Source organism: Megalobrama amblycephala, linkage group LG1, assembly GCF_018812025.1.
Source record: "Megalobrama amblycephala isolate DHTTF-2021 linkage group LG1, ASM1881202v1, whole genome shotgun sequence".
In the NCBI taxonomy this organism is placed as follows: domain Eukaryota; kingdom Metazoa; phylum Chordata; class Actinopteri; order Cypriniformes; family Xenocyprididae; genus Megalobrama; species Megalobrama amblycephala.
The window spans coordinates 73738789-73763094 of NC_063044.1; the positions used below are offsets into that span (position 1 = coordinate 73738789).

Below are 24306 nucleotides of genomic sequence, written 5' to 3' on the forward strand. Positions count from 1 at the left end.
ACCAATTTGTAGACTAAAATTAACTTTATATGTCAACATTTCAAATATTTTATGTATTTCAATTCGGACACATGTATGCACTTTGCTTTATGAACTCGTACACCCTTTTAACATGCTTGTTTTATTTATCAGATTTGTTAATTTTTTATTAAAAGGATTATATGGTTAAAATTGTGCATTTATATGCAGCGTGCGAACAGGACTTTTATTTTGGTGTGGTAACATGACGTCATAAGCCTGCTCTTGCTCTTGTTGTGATTCGGCTGAAGAAAGGTTTGTTTTATGAATTTGTTCTGTTTAAATCGATAGAAATCGCTGTTTGCGCTGCTGCTTTATCTAACTTTAATGAAGGATATTTTGTGCGCATTCACACAGTAAAAATGCGTCTCATTGAGCTTGAATCGGTGTATCATAAACACGAATTCGGTCTCTGTTAAACAGTGATGGAGAAACTGAGCTTTTCGAAACTCAATTTAATTTCATTCGAGTCAATAGAATCTAATGCTTTGCAAAATGATTCAGTGATTCGAAGCGCGTGGATCTCAAACAGTATAAACGAACGAGAACAACAAACACGTGTAATGATAACTTTAACTGCAAATGGGTTGTTGACTAATCAAATCTGTTCAAAACCGATGTAATGCATTTTTTGAGTCGTTAACAATGTGTTTTAACAGGTTTTAATTAAGGTGAATATGTTAGATAACATTTCAATGTATTATTTATTTATATTTATTTTTACTTTTTATGTCAGGCAATACAACCAAAACAGTAGTTTTATAGTAAGACCTGCCATGGAAAGTGTACCAACCCACACATGCTTGAAATTATCTTTAGTTCAAAATTGGTTTTTACCAGTATTTGAGAGATCCTTTTCACTCCTTTGGATGCTTCATTATCATCTTTGCAGTTAAACAGTTTGTGGGACAAAAGTTTTTCCAATGATCTCAACAGCTTTAAAGCTAATATTTATAAAAATGTGTTATATGAAAGGTTTCAAACCTAAAAAAGGACACCATTTTAAATAGTTTTCTTATCTGTTCATTTGTTAGGACAGTTGCAACACCTGACATTTTGAGGAAAACATAAAATATGTATTTAAATGTTATAAAAATGAATTAAAAAATAAAGCTATTTGTCATGAAGTTATCAAATTATTTTATAAGGAAATAATGCGCTTGGACGCACAAATGCACGTCATGTTATTGACCCTAATATTTCATGAAAGTGTAATCTTTTAAATTTAATCGATAAGTCATTATATAGAAAAAATAATCATAAATGTCTAAATATAAATTTAGTCATTTGCAGCGTTAGTTTTGAGTTTTCTTTTTTGTCTAATCAGTTAATTTTTAAGTCCATTAAAGGGATAATTCACCCAAAAATTAAAATTCTGTCATCATTTACTCACGTTCAGGTTGTTCCAAACCTGTATACATTTTAATTTTTCAGTTGAAAATAAAGGAAGATATGTTGAAGAAAGTTTGTAACCCCCATTAACTTCCATAGTGTTTTTTCCCTTCAATGGAAGTCAATGGTGGCCCAAAGCAGCCTGGTTAGAAACTTTCTCCAAAATTAGCAAAAAATCCTTTGCGTTCAGCAGTACATAGATATTTATACCAGTTTGGAAAAAACTGAGGGTGAGTAAATGATGACAGAACTTTTATTTTTGGGTGAACTCTCACTCCGACTGACTCTCTCTCAGTACTCACTGAACTAGAGCTGATTGAGACACACTCAGAGATTTAGTTTTGAGTGTTTGTTTTTTTTCTTCTGTTACTTATTCTCATCTTAAACACAGAAAAACTCCTGGTGAAGCGACTGAGATCCTCATGACACACTATTATCAACATGGCGTTCATTAAAGTGGAGAGTGAAGACATGAAGATTGAAGAAACATTCACCGTCACACATGAAGACTTTAGGATTGAAGGAACATTCAGCCTGAAACAGGAAGACACTGAGGAAGAAACAGGTTGGTTTCGGTTTCTGCTGAACATTTCAGAGCAGTGGCCACTAAGATCTACACAAGGTGGCGCCCGCACCTGACGACTTAATTCAGCAATTTTTCCTCTTCAGTATCCTACGCAGTTGGCGCAGTGGAGCGCTTCCATGTTTAAGTCTAAACGGCGAATCATTATTGGCCGGCTCCTGCATTAGCATCACACACATGCGTCGTGCTGATCATGTGAACAGAACCATTACTGAGCCGCCGTTCGGATATAGATCATGGTAGCGCTGCACTGTGTCAGACAGCGGAGAGGAAAAATAGTTGAATAACACAAAGTATTCTCGTCGCTTCATAACATTAAGGTTGAACCACTGCTGTCACTTTGACTATTTTAACAATGTCAGTGTCTTCTCTGGACATTGAATGTGGTATATAATGTTGCTTTCTATGGGAGATTAAAATAAAAAAACTTTGGATTTCATCAAAAATGTCTTAATATGTTTTCTGAAGATGAACGAAGGTCTTACTGGTTTGGAACGACATGAGGGTGAGTAATTAATTACAGAAATTAATTTTTTTTGGGTTAACTAACCCTTTAAGTTTTATTGACAACAGTAACATGCAAAAACCTAATTTTTATAGGGAAAATCATACATATTCTACTCTTTTTAAATGTACCATACTGAACTGACTGACGGCTTTACTTGCTTACTGTGTGATTCAGTCATAATTTGAAGAAAAGTTTTGTTTTTCATGAGACTGAAATTGGCAGTGCTATGCAGTTTTTGTGTGAATAAACATTAAAATAATAATGTTAACGTTACAGATGGCACCAAATGACCATGGGAGGTAAACCTTCTCTAGTGCAAATTTCTAAGTGCTCCTATTGTGCAATTTTGAAGGTTCCTAATTTTGTTTTGTAGTGTCCTACAACAGGTTGTAAGAAAATATCAATATACGTGAATGTTGCAATACTATAATAATTATCAAAAATACTGTATCAATATTTATTTGTTTGTTTGTTTACATCCAAAATTAATTTCAGTGACTTTGTGTCAGGTTTAAACCTGACTATTAGATGGCAGTGTTGTCTCAGAACGTAAACTCTGGCACTGAGAAGTGCAAAGGTGCATCGTTAGCATTAGCAAACCTAGCTCACAAGACTACCGCAGAGCTGAAGTGTGGGCTCATTTCGGCTTCCACTGTATTGAAACCACTAAGGAGATTGACAAGAGTCATGCTGTTTGCAAATTAAGCCAGGCTAAAATCCAATATTCAGGAAACGCATTGAATCTGAGAGCTCCCGACACCATCTGCGCTGCCGATGTGCTCTTCTGAAAGCTTTTATAACATTATATGTCTTTACTGTCACTTTTGATCAATTTAAATGGTTAGTTCACCCAAAAATGAAAATTGTCATTTATTTCTCACCCTCATGTCGTTCCACATCCATAAGACCTTTGTTCATCTTCATAACACAAATTAAGATATTTTTGATGAAATCCGGTGGCTCAGTGAGGCCTCTATTGCCAGCAAGATCATTTCCTTTTTCAGTGGCCAGAAAGGTACTAAAAACATATTTAAATCAGTTCATGTGAGTACAGTGGTTCAATATTAATATTATAAAGCAACGAGAAAAAATAAAGACTTTTCAACAATATCTAGTGATGGGCGATTTCAAAACACTGCTTCATGAAGCTTCAAAGATTTATGAACCTTTTGTTTTGAATCAGTGGTTCGGATCACATATCAAACTGCCAAAATCATGTGAACCATTGAAATTGCAAAACACTTACGACATAATGAAGCCTCGTTTACTGAAATTATGTGACTTTGGCACTCCGAACCACTGATGCAGTGTTTTGAAATCGGCCATCACTAGGTATTGTTGAAAAGTCTTTATTTATTTATTTTTTGGGTGCACAAAAAGTATTCTCGTTGCTCTATAACATTAAGGTATTCACTGTACTGTAGTAGCTTTCTGGACATGGAAAGTGTTAATTATCTTGCTTGCAATAGAGGCCTCACTGAGCCATCGTATTTCATCAAAAATATCTTAATTTGTGTTATGAAGATGAATGAAGGTCTTACATGTGTAGAACGACATGAGGGTGAGAAATAAATTACATAATTTTAATTTTTGGGTGAACTAACCCTTTAAGACATCCTTGCTGAATGGAAGTATTAATTGGTAACACTTTACAATAAGGTTCATTAGTTAACATGAACTAATAATGAACTCTTTCATTCATTAACATTAATGAAGATTAGTAAATACAGTAACAAATGTATTGCTCATGGTTAGTTCATGTTAATACATTAACTAATGTTTAACTAATGAACCTTATTGTAAAGTGTTATCTATCAGTTTCTTTCCAAAACAGACAAAAAAATTCTTACTGACCCCAAACTTTTGAACGGGAGTGTGTAATATTACAAAAGCTTTCTATTTCAGATAAATGCTGTTCTTTTGAACCTCTGTTCATCAAAGTGTACTGAAAAAAAAAAATTATACACAACTGTATTGAAGTGTAGATATATAGATTTATATTAACTGCCTCTTGTCTTACAGTTTGTTCTGGTGTGTGGCGTAAGAATTGCCTCAAGCAAGCGTCACCTGAGGTATGTCAGATTTCCTTTTGTAAATACTATTTCATTTGTTAATTTTACAGAATACTGTATTAGTCAAACATGTTGTATATTTCTAGGATAAACCTGATTTCAGCTCGGAAGCTGATAATGAATCAGATGAGGACATGCGTGAAGATAAGGATAATGTACTAGACAGTGACTCTGAATCAGATTTGGATACAAGTTCTGTGGTTGGCTCTAGTCTGTCCCAGGGTCCAACAAAAACAAAAACCACAGGTGAAACGACAGATGAAACAACAGATGAAGTAACAGAAGACAAAGCAGGTGTTAAAGGGATAAACTACTGTTACGTTTGTCAAAAACCTCAGTCTAAAATTGCCAGACATCTGGAGACACACAAGACAGAAGCAGAAGTGATGGAGGCTCTCAGTTATCCAAAACGTTCAGAAAAAAGAAGACTTCTACTGGAGAAGTTACGAAATCGTGGTAACTTTCAGCACAATTTAGGCGTTCTCAAAAATGGAACAGGGCGAATCAAACTAAAAAGAACCTCTAAGCAGTCTAAATTTATTCACTGTGTCTATTGCAAAGCGATGTTTTGCCGCAGTGAATTGTGGCGACACTCTCGCAGATGCCACTTCATGCCAGAACGGCCTTCTGGTGAATCTAAAAAGGCCAATGTCTTGGGCTTGGCCACAACTGCTCAGTCTGTGTTCTCTGAAAGCATCTCTCAAGGCATTTGGAAGCTTGTCGACCCAATCAGACAGGATGATTTAAGAACAGTTGTTCGCAATGACTTTGGCATTTTGCAGCTGGCACAAACTCTGTTCAAGAAGCATGGAGATGACACTACAAAACATGACTACATCCGTCAGAAGTTAAGGGAACTTGCACGGGTGCTGTTGGTTTTGCGTGGAGATTCTATATACACCATTGAAGATGCTGTCATGCCTGGAAATTTTCACAAAGTTGTCAAAGCTGTGAAAAAAGTGTCTGGTTTTGATGAAGAAAACAACTCCTACACAGCTCCAAGTCTTGCTCTAAAAATAGGCCATTCTCTGATGAAAATAGCCGACATAATTCACTGTAGGGCTTTGATGACGGAAAACGAGGACTTGATCAAATCAATCGAAGCTTTCAAGTCACTGTACTCCACAAAGTGGTGTGAGCTTGTGTCACACTCTGCCCTGAACACAATGAAGAAATTCAACAAACTATCGACCTTGCCTTTTACCCGGGATGTACAACTTCTTCACACTCACCTTGAAAGGGCTGCAAAGGCTGCCTTTGACAAATTGAAGAAAGAAGCATCTCCCCAAAGTTACTCTGACCTTGCAACAGCCACTCTTGCTCAGGTTATAGTTTTTAATCGAAGGCATGCAGAGGAGGTGTCCAAAATGTGCCTCAAGAACTTCTATGAAAGAGACAAAAGCCCACTCCATGTTGATGTGTCCTTGGGATTAACCAAGTTTGAAAAGAAGCTCTGTGAGCACTTCAGTCGGGTGGAAATCATGGACGAAAATGGACGAGAAGTTGCAGTTCTCCTAACACCAGACATGGAGGACTATCTGAATCTGTTACTCGTCAGAAGAGTGGAGTGTGGTGTGCAGGACACCAATATCTATCTCTTCGCTAGACCAGAATGTTCAAGTTACTACAGTGGTCAAGCCAGCTTGAGACTTCATGCAGAAAAGTGTGGAGCCAAAAACACTGAATATCTATGCACAACCCAACTTAGGAAACATATTGCAACCCTTTCACAAATTTTAAACCTCAAAGACAATGAGTTGGACCAGGTGTCTGACTTTCTGGGACATGATATATGTGTTCACCGCGATTCCTACAGACTGCCTGAGGCGACAGTTCGGCTCGCCAAAATCTCAAAACTACTTTTAGCAATGGACAAAGGTTGTCTTGGAAGCATTCAGGGAAAGTCACTCGATGAGATTCAAATTGAAGGTATTTTGGATATCTATTACAAAATGTGCTGTAGATGCTTTTCCCCAAAATTTTCGTAAAAGACTATTGCACTTAAATTTCTATTAATGTTATGATTTCAGATGAGATCCAGTTAACTGATACTGAAGATGACGAAGCTGATGATGAACCTGCTGGCACCAGTTCATTTTGCAGACAAATGTCAACGTCAACACAAGAAGCCTGCCAGAATGGAGGTAATTATAATGTATCAGGTTTTCTTTATGGTGCGTTCTCACCAGACGCGAATGAAGCGTTAAACGCAAGTGATTTATATGTTAAATCAATGCAAAGACATGAATAGACATCCAGCAGCGAGAATTGAGTGTTTCGGGCGAATCGCTCAAGTTGAAACTTAGCCAAAAATTCAGCCGCGTTAACCAATCAGGAGCTTGCTCCAGTAGTGATGTGATCACGACGTAGCGAGAAACAACAATGGAGGACAAAATCATCGTCGCTGTACATCTTCATACTTTTATAGAAACAGGAATAAAAAGGATCTTGCTTGGACGAAAGTGAGTGAGGAGGTCGGACAATCTGATAAATTGTAAAAAAAACGCTCTTTACTCAATTTGAGCTATATATATATACATATTGAGAACTACAAAGCTAGCTAAAGCTGGTAAATTGATCTTATTTGCTGTATTTTACAACTACTTTCCTGCTGACAAATTGTTTATTCAGAGGAAGTGTGCAGAAAGAAGTGGGAGAGTCTGGGACACTTAAAGGAGAAGGATAGCCCCTCTCGTGATGCAAATTCACATCTGTTGTGAAGTGAATTTCACGCGCGAATGAAGCGAGTAAACTCAAAAAGTTCAAGCCTCCAACTACGCGCGATTTATTCATACAAGTCATGTCTGGTGTGAACGCCCCATTAGAGCCTTTAAATAAGGCAGTGGTGTTCGGACCGAGAAGTGTGCTACGGTACTGTACTCCAGACTACCTGTAGTAGCTGTGATATGATTAGCAGGAATGTGAAAGCAACTCTGACTCAGGTCTGTGCTCATTTAGAAAGTAAAGTAACCTGCGCATGTTGTGTTATGACTTAACGTTTTTGATGTGTTCAAATTTGAGGTGTAACAAGTTCAAATTACTCAATTTTTGGGTTATTTAGGTATATAAAAGTATTTTTTTATGTAATGAAATTGATTTATCAAATGTAAAATAATATTGCATATAATCTTCACTGTAGAAATTAAATAAGGATTAATCATTTTTAAAGTTATACAAGAAATTTAGTCAAGAACAGTGAGTGATTTTGCCTTTTTATTTTGTCTATTGTTTGATTAACATTAAAAACGTAATATTAGGCTGCTGTCACTTTAAGACAATGCATGGATCAATATACTAATACACATGCATTGTCATTTTTGACTGTTTACGTTCACTTAAGACATAACGGTCTATGTTTGCTAGGATACTCGCCAAGATCGGCACGTTTTGTGTGTATGTGCAAAACTTGAAAGAGAACGCAGTATGTGTAAAATTCTTACAGCGTGCACTTGTGTTGTCTTTCACATCTTGCGCTTGAATCTTTAAAGCTGCGGTCCGTAACTTTTTTTTTTGGTTAAAAATTATCCAAAATCGATTTGAGCAAGTACATAACCAGCCAGTGTTCAAAACTAACTCCTCATCTTAGCTCGATTCACAATGGTAAGCTTGTAATAATGTTTTATAATAAGAGTGACCTGGTGGATATCCGCAGGAAATTCGAGCATGCAACAGTTTGTCTGTGCGTCATTACGTCTGTAAACAGAAAGGAAGGAGTCCCGTCCAGGCCGATTTTATCATCTGAGGATGCTGCTGGTAGATCATTTATAGCCTGTTCTCACAGCAGCTGAAATAATTAAACTTATAATTTTAATGGTGGATTGTAATCAGATCCAAATGACAATCATCAGTGACAACTGGAGATTCACCCGTAGTCAAAAGCAAAAAACTTCGGACTGTGGAGTGGATACAGAAATTGAAATCTACAGGTAACGCTAATATACACATAGTCATAGTAATGCTGATGTTGTTAACATTACCTATTTGAGAACAAAGTATAACCGTAATAATAATTTGCACGGTTTGACGTGATCCGAGCTAAGCGATCGTTAGATTTAATCATCATTGGCAGCACGATTTATTGTAGGCCTAATGCCTTTTTTCTCAGTTGGTCAGAACAAAAGTGGCAGAAATGTTACTTACTTGTTCAGACGATATTTTCCAGTGAAAATTCTTATATTGGTCATACTTTCAAGACGTAGAATCTGTGATTCTGAAGTTCAGTATCCACGCCGGTGCGGTGACTGACAGCAAGCATTAGATTCATCCGCGCTGACGAGCTGTGCCGACGCACAGCGCACGTACAGATAACTGTTCCACATATGACTGCAATCGCAGGTTTCAAACAAGAGATGGCGACAAAGAGGAAAAATCACGGACTGCAGCTTTAAATTGGCAAGAATTGAATAAGCTTAAACACAGATAGCAATGTGAGCTGTTTAGGTCTCATCTGCGCTTGTGCTCTATCAATAGACCCCTTAAAAGTTTGTAAACATTGCAACGTTTCCTGGTGGGCGGGGCTTAGCTGGAGGCAAAAAGAGACGCTGGACTCAACGTTGACAAGCGTAAGCTAGCATGTTTTAGGAGGGATTTATTAAACATAGATGCAGAAGAAGGTTCAGAACTGTCCGAATATGTACGGTCACTGACTCTGCGGGACCGTGACAGCTATTTTTGTAAATTAACTTAAGTTTTGGATATTTCCTAGACAACATATGAATTACTTTCGGGTGGTTCGGGGAATTTTGTCAAGGCTTATTGTCTAATGTAACCTAACGCTGGGCTAACTATGATTATGGCTTGCAATGTGGATTATTTTAAGAGACCATTCAAAGGATGGCACACACATCTATCGCTGTATGTTTGTTTAACATTTAAGCTAGCTAGTGCCCTCAAAGTTGGCGACTTTTCACCTATAAAACAGAAACTTGCTGATTTCTACTAGATAAAACCAACACACCATTACATATGCATCGATTATTTTACCTGATATGAAGTGTGCACTGCAAACACGAGCATTATTTATGATCGTCTCCGTCCAGTCTGTACGCCGTATTGCTTTCAACCACAATTATCTTTTTGATTTCTGTGAAGGAATGTCTGCCGGGATCTGGTAAAACTTTAGTTTTGAACCAAAAGTGCTGTTCCTTCTATTCTGGCAGCCAAAAACACAACAAGACGACATTTTAAAGTCAAAACCTCAAACTTTTAGCGCGCCTGCTATGAGTTCTTATTCATGTTTTGCCTCCAGCTAGAGCGGTGACGTCACAGTGACGCATGCGATTAAGGGGTCTATACTCTGGTGATGATGGTGTAAATGACTGGTCAATAGGAGAGCTGTATCCTCTAACATGACCAAAGTTAACAAAGAGTGACTTTTGTCCATTTTTTTTTTTTTTTTTTTTTTTTTTTTTTTATCATCGCTGTTGTAATGTTTTGGAAAGTCAGGATGTATATCCATTGACTCTGTTTTATTCATTGTTATTTTCAACAAACCATATTATAGGTGCGCTGTCAGATTTAACCCTTAAATGCATACCTCGGGTCTTTAGTGACCCGGGACGTCTTTCACTACCCTCCTCCTTGTTCGTTTTTTAAAGTTAGACATCAACCTTCTTGGTATTCCTCAATCAATTCATTATAAAGAATATAACAAGAAAAAAAATCATAAAATTATAAAAGAATGCCTATTTTTGTATTCATTTTTTGTAAAAATTGTATAGGGTCGCAAACGACCCGAGGTGTGTATGAGTGTACATATGTTTTCTGCACAACAATAATTGAATCTTAGATGATGGAATAAGTGCAATTCACATTTATTCCACAAGGTGGTAATGTCTGATACACAATGCTGAAGTGACGACTCATTCAGACAGAAAACGAAATAATAAGAAAAACATTAAATGGCTCAGCGATTTACTGCAGAGCAAGTACTGAACGCAATCAAATATGACTGTCACTGGATTGATCTGGTGAAGTTGTTAGCGATTGAAATATTGATTTTGAAGATGTTGAAAATTATATAGTTTTGAGAATACATTTGAGATCACGAATGGGCTCATATTCGTGAACTCAAACATAAAACTAGCCCATTATTTGCTGAATTTACTGGGAAATGAGCTCTGACGAGGACAGTGAGGATGAAATAAAATATCTGCTCAAATGGAGCCCTTTCAAGCTCCAAAAGGTAACAAAATATGCTTTATTTTATGCTGTAATTGTTACTCTAATATCAGAGGAGTTTTATATTATTGCGACAGGTAGAGATCCTTCCGTGTTAGATATAGATCCGGGTCGATAAAGACCCGAATATGTAAGAATGATTGGCGAAACAGTCATGCATTTAAGGGTTAAGATGAACCGAGAACCGTTACGCCTGTTTCATGCGTTAACCGTTTCTTAAAATATTAAACATTTCACAATGCAATACTCTCTTGTTTTTTTAGAGACTGAAAGTGTTGAACATCGTGGGACTACCAGTAGGAAGAAACGAATGTGGTCAAAAGCAGAAGTTGCTGCTGTGATTCGGCATTTTAAAGTCCACATAGCCAAAGGACATTTGGCCACAATATCAGAGTGTCTTAAGTGCAAATCTGCCGAAGAGCCTGTGCTACGAAACCGGTCAGCCCAAAACATCAGGGATTTTGTGAGAAACAGAGGTGTAGCAGCCAAAAGGAGTCGGTATGAAAGTACTGGTTGTACCAATAACTACTAAGCTGTCGATGTTCATAAAATGCAGCCATAAAATTTGAATTGCCGTTGGTTTATTTCCAGCCTAGTTAGAATTTCCTAGTTTATTATGACAGTTTTACAACTCTTGTTGTAAATATTTTTGTAAGACTGTTTAAGTAAATGTAAATGTTGCCTCCTTACTGTCTTCTGGGTTATATGCACATGTTCCAGATTTTCTGTATTCAATGTAGCTGCTTTCTCAATCTTTTTTTTTTTTTTTTTTTTTACTTGCCCTCAAGTTCTTCCAAAGATGAAAAATAACTGGTACAAATATTCTTTTGTTTTTTGTTCCCTTTGCAATTTGATTGTTAAAATGTTTTAAAGGAATTTATATTTAGAATGTATGATATACTTTTTGTTTTTTTATTATTTTCAAGAAGAATTGTATGTATCAGTTGTGTGTCTATTGTACTGCATCCAAATTGCCTGTAAGAAATCTTAAAGCTTGGTCTTGTATGGATTTTCAAATTCATACTTGCAAAGCTGTACCTTGTGTCATCTCCTCATTCAGACACTAAAGGCTTTACTTTTAGTCAAACATGGTAAAACCTCTCTACATGACTCCCAGTGTAATCAACAAAGATAGTGGCTGCTGACTAAAAAGAATGCGTCATGACTCTACTCTTGGTGATATTGATATGGGTCCATTCTCTTGCGTTGCTTCTCTTTTACTGTCTGTAAAAAATTTATAGGAACACAAGATGGGGATGATCTCAGTGCAGGAGGCCGCTTTCATTTGGTTTGGCAGTCCAGCGGTGGGTTATGTGGCTGGATATGTTTATGAGGGGTTGCACTATTACTTCTGTCAGTGATTCCAGCTGCTATCTCGGCAGCGAATGACCAGAAACCTTGTCAGCATGCTATAAAATAACCAAAGTCCCTTTCAGGGAAAGTCTGTTCACTCGGTGGCCATATTTACAACACTTCTGGGCAGTTATTTCGGGCATCCAAGGCCAATCTATTTGAATGGGGGAATCGTGTAATATCAAAAAAATGCTTGCTGAACTCACAATTAATTAACATATTTCAAATCAGCAACAAAATCTGACATAAACTGTCCCCATAAATGTTGTTTCTTATGCTCAAACAGTGTTAAAAAGCTTATTTTTCAGGCTACACGAGCCAATGCGCATGTGCAGTCCTAAGTGCTGAGCTTTTAACCAGCTACCGTGGCTCAATGACTTTATCAATCAGCGATTGGCTCTTTTACTTAGAAGGCAGGACGTATTCCGCCATATTGCGTGTTGCAGTTTCTCCCATTCATAACTAATAGGAGCGAATCGTCTTTCTATATCTATAGCGTTTGAAACAACCTAACAAAAAGGACTGAACCCAGCACATATATTACATATAAAACCCAAACAGTTTTAAGTGTATCATATAATAACCTTAAAGCTAAAAGCCTATTTTGAATTCATGGGTTACATCTGTGCATATACTTCTATAGATATAGTGTTTAATAATAAACTGGTTATTGCATCTTTTATCTAGAAACTGAACACCATTCACTCTTAATTCAAAATGTAAACCATTCAGTTTGGATTTTCCATTTTCAAGTTGAAAAATTAAAGTAAATAAAATGAATAATAAAACATGAATACATTTACTTACAGCAGATGATCTGTCAAAATGAACGCAAATAGCATTTCTCAATTTTTCTTGTGTTTGCCACTTTAAAATAAAAAATAAAAAAATCAGGAAAACACATTAATACAACATGAAGAAATAATTTTTTATTTGTATATAATTTATAAACAGGACATTTATTGAACTAGCAGATTTTAATCCATAAAATAAAAGCAATTTGAAAAAACATTTAGATGAAGACATTTAAATGAAATGACATTTAAATAAATGTAATTGCTGCTTTTACTTATACTGATTGTTGAAAAATAATATATATATATATATATATATATATATATATACAGTACAGTCCAAAAGTTTGGAACCACTAAGATTTTTAATGTTTTTAAAAGAAGTTTCGTCTGCTCACCAAGGCTACATTTATTTAATTAAAAATACAGTAAAAAACAGTAATATTGTGAAATATTATTACAATTTAAAATAACTGTGTACTATTTAAATATATTTGACAAAGTAATTTATTCCTGTGATGCAAAGCTGAATTTTCAGCATCGTTACTCCAGTCTTCAGTGTCACATGATCCTTCAGAAATCATTCTAATATGCTGATTTGCTGCTCAATAAACATTTATGATTATTTTCAATGTTGAAAACAGTTGTGTACTTTTTTTTTCAGGATTCCTTGATGAATAGAAAGTTCAAAAGAACAGCATTTATCTGAAATACAAAGCTTCTGTAGCATTATACACTACCGTTCAAAAGTTTGGGGTCAGTAAGAATTTTTATTTTTATTTTTTTGAAAAGAAATTAAAGAAATGAATACTTTTATTCAGCAAGGATGCATTAAATCAATCAAAAGTGGCAGTAAAGACATTTATAATGTTACAAAAGATTAGATTTCAGATAAACACTGTTCTTTTGAACTTTCTATTCATCAAATAATCCTGAAAAAAATATTGTACACAAATATTTTGTACAATTGTACACATTAAATGTTTCTTGAGCAGCAGATCAGCATATTAGAATGATTTCTGAAGGATCATGTGACACTGAAGACTGGAGTAACGATGCTGAAAATTCAGCTTTGCCATCACAGGAATAAATTACTTTGTGAAATATATTCAAATAGAAAACAGTTATTTTAAATTGTAATAATATTTCACAATATTACTGTTTTTTTTACTGTATTTTTAATTAAATAAATGTAGCCTTGGTGAGCAGACGAAACTTCTTTTAAAAACATTAAAAATCTTAGTGGTTCCAAACTTTTGGACTGTACTATATATATATAACACATTTCATACTTAATTTTAGACTCAAGAACTTTATTTGTTCACATTTTTAATTAGTAAAACAGTTTCAATTCTTGAGTTCATTCATGCCAATCTCGTACACTTGTTTTAAAACATTTGTCACTATTTAATTTTAATACAAGGATTATTTGTTAAAAATAGTTACTATATTTCTATGCACCTATGTGTTAATAACAGTAGCGTGTGAACGGGACTTTTATTTTGGTCTGGGTATGTGACGTCGTAAAGCTGCGCCGCGTTCCTGCTTCCTGTGGTGATTCGCCTGAAGGTTTGTTTTAAGGATTTAAGCAGTTTAAGTAGATAGAAGCAGTTCAGTGTTTTTTAGTCTTACAAGTGATGTGAAATTAGTTTATTTACCATTGAATGTAGCGTTATAATGCTTTATCCAAGCTTAATTAAGGACATGTTGTGTGAGTAAAACGGATCCACACACGAGTAACATGAAATGTGTATCTCATTTCGCGCCCTTTATCGTGAATAATTTTATCATAAACACGAATTCAGTCACTGACAAGAAGTGATGGAGAAAGTGTACACTGCTGAAAACAGTGCAAATGCAACGAGACCTTTACAACCAAACTGCCAACGTTTTAATGAAACCCTAATCATTTAATATTACTTCATTATAAAACAAATGTAGATCATGAATGCCTAAATATTAAGTTTCTGTAAAGTTTGTGTTCTCATTGATTTGCAGTGTTGGTTATGTATTTGATTTTTGCCATCTGATCAGGTTATGTAAGTCTATTGAAACTCACTCTGACAGACCAGTACTACTTGGGTAAAGTTGGTTTTATATTCGCACATTCGGACATCCGTATTCAATAGCCTTGTTAATCACACTACATTGGACATTCAGTGGACATTCACAAGTAAATATGCCATTAAAACAATACTTGCCTATTTTGATCAACTGTGAAAAATGTTGTAAGTTGACAATTGTTGGTTGTCAATATCATGTCGCTGCTTAAAATTCGCAAACATTAATTTATTGCACATTTATTGGAAAGTCTGAATTTATCAGAAGTCCGAATGTGCGAATATAAAACCAACTTTACCGAAGTACCAGTGCTGAACTACTGAACTAGAGCTGATTGAGATGCATCCAGAAAATTAGTTTGGATTTATTTTTCTCTCTGTTAATTATTATCTCTTCTTAAACAGAACAGAGTGTTCAAATACAGGAAAAATTCCTGGCTAAGCGACTGAGATCCACATGACAACACTATTATAAAGATGGCATTTATTAAAGAGGAGTTTGAAGACATAAAGATGACGTTTATTAAAGAGGAGAGTGAAGACTTAAAGATTGAAGAAACATTCAAAGTGAAACAAGAAGATACTGAGGAACAAACAGGTTGGTTTCATTCTCAAACTGAACTCAGTCATTTGATCCTTAAAATGTCCATCTGATAATAATCATGTTTCTTTCAGGAACCCAAGAACACTGACAGATACAAACATACAATCAGGATACAACAACATGAACAGGCAAACAGATCATGTAGATACATAGAAGACAATACCAAAGCAAGCATGTACCTCAAATTCAAAAGATACAATCAGTTAACAGAACATAATGTAAATAAATGAGTTTTGAGATTGGTTTTAAAGGTCTGGAGTGAGGAGACCGCGTGGAGACATTGTGGGAGTTAGGCTTAGGAGCTGAAATGCTGAATGTCCTACCACCAACAGTAGATGGTTTGAGCTTAGGTACTGCAAGCAAGTTCTCTGAACATAATCTCAAAATTAGCGGACATAAGTGTGTATTTATTCTGCGGGGTAAAAAAGTGCAAAATCTTGACAAGTATTTAAAACTGAATGCAGTTGGTAACAGGGCGCCAATTAGGCATGTGACGGTATCAAATTTTCATGTTGCGATCTGTTGCTGAAGCTTTTATCACGGTATACAGTATTATCACGTTATTGAAATAAGTTGGAGGAAAAAGTGTTGTCATAGTATAACAGGTTTAAGAACTCTTTTTGTTATAAAAAAAAAACTATGAATGTTTAAATACAATAATACAGTACACAAAAAATATATAAAGTGTAATTTTCAAACAGATTAAAGTGCAGAAGAATTAGACTGTAAAGAACAACAGGTAACACTTTACAATAAGGTCTCATTATTTAACGCATTAACTAAGATTGAGCATTTACATTTTACATTTATTCATTTGGCAGACGCTTTTATCCAAAGCGACTTACAAGTAAGGAATACAACAAGCGAGTTGTCATGACGAGGCAAATAGACACAAGAAGTGCTCACAATACACGTTTTGGGCAGTGCTCAGAGTATAAGCTACAATAGAGAGGGATTAGAGGAAGTGAAAGGATAGGAATAAGAAGGTTTTTTTTTTTTTTTTTTTTTTTTAAGATGAGGTTAAGTGTTCACGAAAGAGAAGAGTTTTCAGCTGTCTTTTGAATGTTGCCAGGGTATTCAGCATTCCGGATGAAGGCAGGAAGATCATTCCACCAGCAAGGAACAGTGAACGAGAATGTTCTGGAAAGTGATTTCGTGCCTCTCTGTGATGGTACCACAAGCCTTCGCTCCTTTAATGAGCGCAGGTTTCTGGTAGGAGTGTAGACTCGTAAGAGTGAGTGGAAGTAGGAGGGTGCTGAGCCTGTGGTAGATCTGTAAGCAAGCATCAACACCTTGAATTTGATGCGAGCAGCAAGTAGTAGCCAGTGAAGAGAGATAAAGAGAGGCGTGACGTGGGCTCTTTTGAGCTCGTTGAAGACGAGACATGCTGCTGCGTTCTGAATCATTTGTAGAGGCTTGATTGTGCATGATGGCAGTCCAACCAGAAGAGCATTGCAGTAATCAAGCCTAGAAATGACCAGGGCCTGGACCAGAAGTTGAGTTGCATGTTCTGTTAGAAAGGGCTTGATTTTCCTGATGTTGTATAGTGCATGACCGAGCTGTCTTTGCAAAGTGGTCTTTGAAGGTCAGTTGGTCATCAAGGATTACTCCTAAGATTTCTGGCCGAATTTGATGGGGTAATTGAGGATGTGTCAATGCTGGATGCTGAAATAGCTACATATGTTACAGAAAGTATTATTTTTTTGTTAACGTTAGTTAAGAAGTACAACTGATTATTGTTAGTTTTATCTCAGGTCCATTCAAAAAGTTCTTTTGATTTTAGTAAAGTTATTAAACAGTAACTACGAAATTAACATTAATTAAGAATAATGAATGCTTTATATGTATTTTTCATTGTCACTCTGGTAATAATGAACGGTTAACTAATAAAGCCATATTTCTCAGTTTTACTGAAAAATAACAAATAATCAGAACATTTCTAATCATTAGGGCATGTTGTAGTCCAGATTAAAATATAAAAATGTTTAAGTTTGAAAATAAGTAGCCTATTAATTATTTGGTGCTGTGATGAACAACATTGAGATTACAAAAAAAATAATGGCTGTTTGAAGCATTTTAAAAACTTCATTAGCACAGCTGCTTTGTTTGTGGGGTTTCCGGGGTAACCGCTGCATTTCTGCTGTTCCATCAGTGCCCTCTGATGTCAGAGAGTGAACGTGCACTTTCATTTAGCGCGTCTTCTTCACTCGTTCCACCATGTGCTTCTCATGCACGTTGGGCTTGTTTACATCTGAGCGTGTGTTCTTTTGATGCAGAATACAGCGGTGTTGTGCAATTTATATGGTTGATGTGGAAAGTATTCTTAAATTTATTACCAATTATAATTTTTTTATAATATATTATTATTTATAGTATTTTGAAATGCCCACGATAACAATATCGTGCATATTCATTATAGCGATATATCGCAATACCGAATGTCGGCACAAGTCTAGAGCCAATGCAGTTGCTGTAGGATGGGAGTGATTTTTTTTTTTTTTTTTTTGGTTAAATGTAAGGGCACGAGCAGCTAAGTTTAGAATTAGTTGCAGGCAGTTAGTGGATTTAGTGGGTAAGTCGTAAAAGAGTTACAATAGGCCAGAACTGATGTTATTAAAGCAGGAAATCAACTAGCTAGTCGCGACTGTTTCCCGAAACTATTATCATTCAGCTACGTTGGTGAATGATGTCATGCAGGTGGTAGAGTAATAACTTCTTTAAATCTGTTTGAGATCAAATTAATGCTAGATTTTTGCTATAAATTACGGACATTGCATCTGAGGAATAATTATCATTTTTCTCAGTTATTTTGCTTTATTTCCAGATTCAATCAAAGGCTCTGGCGTCATGGTCTAAATTTCCAAAGTTATGCTGATGATATACAAATTTATCTTTCTGCTCAGCCCAATTCTGTTTTCCCTTTAAGTACATTATAGAAATGTACTTTTTTTTCCACCTGGGTTATCATGGTAATTTCAGTTAGGACCTCATTTAGGACAAACGTTATTACAGAATGTCATTTCTTAAGTGCATAATCTTTTCTTAACCATGGATAGGATACGGGTATTACAGAAGCACCCTAACTCGACAAAAAATCTTAAAAGCTGTAGGACAACCCCACTAGTGTCCTAACTTCAAACCTGTAAAAATCACAGTACAAACGCCTTTTCGTGAAGCCGTTACATTTATTAATTATACAAGACAAAGAGCAGTGACATTTACTGGAGGAGAGACTTTTGAAAGACCCAGAGGTGTGCTGCAATTTAAAGGTCCTCCAAGCGATGTCACGCGTTTTTAGGCCAAAACATTTTTTGTCACATACAGCTAACGTCAACTCACTATCCGCTAGCTGCCTGTCCCCTGAACACACTGTAAAAAAATGTCTTTACAGAACTGTTATCATCAACTTCCTCAGAGTTTGACTGTTTTGCTATTACTGGGGACATTAACATCCACATAGAAAATGCCGAATCCAATATGGCAAAAGAAATCCTAACAGTTTTGAATACTTTTGATCTGACTCAGCATGTACATGGACCCACACTCAATCGTGGACATAAACTAGATTTAATTATTAGTAAGAGTCTAAACATTTCATCCATTGTCATTAAGGATGTAGCACTATCTGATAATTTCTGTATTTTCTTTGATATATTGATCACTCCGACTGTTGAAGCTAGATCTATCTCGGTCAAAAAGCGATGCTTAAATGAGAATACTAGTGTACTGTTTATGAAGGCTATCTTTAACACCAAGCATATCTGCAGACTCGGTTGATTTTCTCCTTGATTCTTTTAACTCAAAAGTTCAGAATGTTATTGATAACGTTGCTCCTGTGAAAGTCAGGAAGAAGAATGGCAGACAAAAAGCACCGTGGAGAAACTCAACAGCAGTGCAAAATATGCAGACAATGCAGAAAAGCTGAGCGCATGTGGCGAAAGACAAAACTTGAAATCCACTATAACATCTATAAAAATAACCTTCATGTTTTCAATTTGGAACTAGGCAAAGCTAGACAGACCTTCTTCTCAAATATTATAAACAGAAACTTAAACAACCCCCCCAAGTCAGATTCCCAGTGAAATGCTCTCAGACAGCAAATGCTGTGAGTTTGCTTCCTCCTTCTCTGAGAAAATTAATAATATCAGAAAGGCGATCAGCACATCCTTGATTGAGCTGCACTGGGGTAAAACAGATCAGATCACAACCTCAGAAAGTAACTATTATGTCTGTTTTCGAAGCAATTGATGGTAAAGTTTTGGAAGAAACAGTACAGCACCTTAAAACATCAACCTGCGCCCTTGACACACTTCCCACATCTTTTTTCAAAAGCGTGTTTAACTGTTTAGAAGCAGATCTCCTAGAAGTGGTAATATGCCTCACTTCTCTCTGGGACTTTTCCAAAATCCCTGAAAACTGCAGTTGTTAAGCCCCTCATGAAAAAAAGCAATCTGGATAACACCATATTGAGCAACTACAGACCAATCTCAAATCTTCCTTTCATAGGCAAGGTCATTGAAAAAGTTGTTTTCAATCAGCTGAACAAGTTCTTAAGCTTGAATGGATATTTGACAACTTTCAATCTGGTTTCTGACCACATCACAGCACAGAGACAGCGCTCATAAAGATAATAAATGATATTTGCCTAAACACAGATTCAGGTAAATTATCAGTGCTGGTTCTACTCAACCTCAGTGCTGCATTTGACACTGTTGATCACAACATACTTCTTGACAGGCTGGAAAACTGGGTTGGGCTTTCTGGGATGGTCCTTAAATGGTTCTGGTCATACTTAGAAGGGAGAGGTTATTATGTGAGTATCGGTGACCATAAGTCTGAGTGGTCATCCATGACATGCGGAGTCCCTCAAGGTTCAATACTTGCACCCCTCCTGTTCAACCTATATATGCTGCCACTGTGCCAAATAATGAGAAAGAACCAAATTGCATATCACAGCTATGCAGATGACACCCATGCTGCGGCTGGCGTAACGTCTAAAAGCAGACTCTCCTTGATTTTAGTGAACCTATGGTATTTCTAAATGACTTCATCCTGATGATCTGAGTGATCTGTTAGGTTTATATTCTATGAGCATATCTGCAATGTATTGAGGTCCTAGGCCATTGAGTGATTTATAGACAAGTAACAGTACTTTAAAATCAATTCTAAATGCAACTGGAAGCCAGTGCAAGGACCTGAGGACTGGTGTGATGTGTTCATGTTTTCGGGTTCTGCTCAGAATCCTGGCAGCAGCGTTCTGTACGAGCTGCAGCTGTCTTATGGTCTTTTTGGGAAGACCAGTGAGGAGCCCATTACAATAATCCACCCGGCTGGTGATGAAAGCATGAACAAGTTTCTCTAAGTCTTGACTGGAGACAAAGCATCTAATTCTTGCAATATTTTTGAGATGATAATATGCTGATTTAGTTATTGTCTTTACATGGCTACTGAAACTCAGGTCTGACTCCAAAATCACACCAAGATTCCTGACTTGATTTTTAAGTTGTTTGACCCCTAGAGTGAAGGTACATGTTCACTTTGAGAACTTCACCTTTGTTTCCAAACGCAATGATTTCAGTTTTGTCTTTGTTTAACTGAAGGAAGTTTAGGCACATCCAATTTTTAATTTCATCAATGCATTGGCACAAGGAGTCAATGGGGCTGTAGTCGTTAGGTGATAGGGCTAGGTAAATCTGGGTGTCATCTGCATAGCTGTGATACGCAATTTGGTTCTTTCTCATTATTTGGCTCAGTGGCAGCATATATAGGTTGAACAGGAGGGGTGCAAGAATTGAACCATGAGGGACATGTCATGGATGTCCACTCAGACTTCTGGTCACCGATATTCACATAATAACCTCTCCCTTCTAAGTATGACCTGGACCATTTAAGGACCATCCCAGAAAGCCCAACCCAGTTTTCCAGCCTGTCAAGAAGAATGTTGTGATCGACAGTGTCAAACGCAGCACTGAGGTCGAGTAGAACCAGCACTGATAATTTACCTGTATCTGTGTTAAGGCGAATATCATTTATTATCTTTATGAGTGCTGTCTCTATGCTGTGATGCGGTCGGAAACCAGATTGATACCAGGCTGCTGATAGTCTCCAGGCCCAGTATTTGTATGAATATCCTCACACATCAAAGGTATGATGTAGAGTAAATCTACAAATCTCTTCTATCAGGGATTCATTATGTCTACAATTACGATCCATTACGAACACATCTTTTTGACCTTAAAGGTGCAGTAAGCAATTTCTGAGAAACACTGTTGATATTTGACATGAACCCCAAAAAACACACCCCTACCTTCAATACTCCACCCCCAAACATGCAATGCAAGAGTGGATGTCTCTATCATAGCTTGAAGCAAAGCAAAATAATGCTTCGCCAAAAATAAAATTGAAGATGACAAACGAACATTGACAAGAAAGAACAAAAAAAAAACATACAGTACACAAGAGTATATACAAGCTAGAGTTGGTTGTTAGTTCTTTTTCCAGTGATAAAGAGCTCTTCTGAGCTTTTTTCTTTTGTAATGTCTCTCAGCCATCTCTCTTTCTACAGTCTTTCATCAAATCTTCCTCTTGCTCACTCTCTCCGTCCTCCATCATTAGTGGACACACCCCCTACTGCTGAATTGTTACAAGTTTGTTGTGCTATTTAGTCCAATCTACTTTCAAGCAGCACTTTTCAGAAATCGCTTACTGCACCTTCATTTATTTTTATTTTTTTTTTTTTTTTTACATAAACTGTAGCTTTCCTGTAGCTCAGTGGTTAGAGCATGACACTAGCAATGCCAAGGTCAGGGGTTCGATCCCAGGGATTGCACACACTCAGATACAAATGTATTTGGATAAAAGCGTCTGCCAAAATGCATAAATGTAAGAGAGATTGTTCTGTAGTTTTCAACTGCTGAAGGACTGAGGATTGTCCTGCTTAAATGTGGTGGGAAATTTGCCAGTAGTACAGTGGTGTGGTGATGTGGTGATGATGAGTCAGAGCAGGTAGCAATGTTGGTAAGATCTTCTGTGGAAGGTGGGATGGGATTGGGACTAAGGGACATGTATTATGGCTGCCAACCTAATGGGTCAAATGTTGGACAAATATGCTCAGGTATTTCGAAAGATGTTGTTATGGACAGGACATTGATATGGGGCCCTATGCACTCTGTCCCCTTTTCCCCTGGTGCAAAGCCTCTGGGTATAGGAACTACTTGTTGGTTTTGATGTCTTGCATGTCTAAATGTTTTGTGTGTTGCTTTGAACCTTTAATCTGGAATTAATTTACATTTGTCTCTTTTTGCCTTAGACCTGATGAAGCTGAAAAAGGAGAGTGAAGTACTGAATGAAATGGAAGAGATTGATCAATATAAGAATCATCATGATTTCATAACCGAGGAAGAAACTTTTATTTGCTCCCAGATTGAAAAGACTTCATCACAAAAAAGTGCTCAAAAGATGGGAAGTAGAAGTTATTTCACCTGCCAACAGTGTGGAAAATGTTTCTCTCATAAAGTAAGCCTTAACAGACACATGAGAGTTCACACTGGAGAGAAGCCTTACACCTGCCCAACAGAGTGAAACGAGTTTCGATCAACATGAAAAGCTTAAAGTCCACATGAAAATTCACACAGAGAAGCGTCGCACCTGCCAACAGTGTGGAAAAACTTTTGCTCAAAGAGTAAGCCTTAACAGACACATGAGAGTTCACACTGGAGAGAGGCCTTACACCTGCCAACAGTGTGGAAAGAGTTTCACTCAAATTGGAAACCTTAGAGTCCATCTTAAAGTTCACACTGGAGAGAAACCTTACAGCTGCCAACAGTGTGGAAAAAGTTTCAACCGAAAAGGAAACCTTAATGACCATCTGAGAATTCACTCTGAAGAAAGCCTTTTCAGCTGCCAAGAATGTGGAATAAGTTTCACTCAAAAAGAAAGCTTTAACAGACACATTAGAATCCACACTAGAGAGAAGCCTTACACCTGCAAACAGTGTGGAAAGAGTTTTGATCAACATGAAAACTTTAAAATCCACATGAGAATTCACACTAAAAAGAAACCATACACATGTACTCAGTGTGGAAAGAGTTTCACTCAAAAAGGACACTTAAAATACCACATGAGAATTCACACTGGGGAGCAACCCTACACATGTCCTCAGTGTGGAAAGGGTTTCAATCAAAAACGACACTTTGTGGACCACATAAGAGTTCACACTGGAGAGAAGCCTTTCACCTTGCCAACAAGTGTGGAAAAAGTTTCAACCGAAAAGGAATCCTTAACAGACACATGAGAGTTCACACTAGAGAGAAGCCATTTACATGTGGTCACTGTGGGAAAAGTTTTGGGTATAAAATAACCCTTAAGTACCACATGAGTATTCACGTATGAGAGAACAGTTTGTATATTGCCATCAGTGTGGAATGAGTTTTACTGTTCTGCAACTAAATTAATTGGGCCAATTAAATTCACCCAATTATAGTTCACCCACCCTTGTGTTGCTCCAAACCTGTACAAGTTTCTTCTGTTGAACACAAAAGCAACTGTTTGGTTATCAACATTCTTTAAATATTCTAAAATATCTTCTGTGTTCAACAGAAGAAAGAAAACCTTACAGGTTTGGAACAGCTTGAGGGCAAGTGATTTTTGGGTGAATATCCCTTTAAAAGGAGAAGAGTAAAGATGCCAGAATCAAGAATTATGTTCACTTCATATTATTGATTAGTCTAATGAACAATTAAC

General features: G+C 36.6%; 1 protein-coding gene and 1 pseudogene across 1 annotated transcript; both read left to right on the plus strand.

Annotated features, from left to right (window-relative positions):
* Nucleotides 1–230: 230 nt before the first annotated feature.
* On the plus strand, nucleotides 231–11790 carry LOC125246360. Its single transcript, XM_048157336.1, has 6 exons — nucleotides 231–273; nucleotides 1802–1975; nucleotides 4524–4573; nucleotides 4660–6502; nucleotides 6604–6717; nucleotides 11017–11790. Exons 2-6 carry the CDS (start codon nucleotides 1852–1854, stop codon nucleotides 11283–11285), a joined length of 2400 nt encoding a protein of 799 aa, XP_048013293.1. The 5' UTR covers nucleotides 231–273; nucleotides 1802–1851; the 3' UTR covers nucleotides 11286–11790.
* A 2685-nt stretch (nucleotides 11791–14475) lies between these two features.
* Nucleotides 14476–23990, plus strand: LOC125247162 (annotated as a pseudogene).
* Nucleotides 23991–24306: the final 316 nt, after the last annotated feature.

Bases quoted from the DNA above. Each gene is read 5' to 3' on its own strand.
- LOC125246360 (XM_048157336.1), top strand. From the start codon at position 1,852: ATGGCGTTCATTAAAGTGGAGAGTGAAGACATGAAGATTGAAGAAACA. The intron at 1,976-4,523 runs GTTGGTTTCGGT...CTTGTCTTACAG, and splicing joins AGACACTGAGGAAGAAACAG to TTTGTTCTGGTGTGTGGCGT. The intron at 4,574-4,659 runs GTATGTCAGATT...GTATATTTCTAG, and splicing joins TCAAGCAAGCGTCACCTGAG to GATAAACCTGATTTCAGCTC.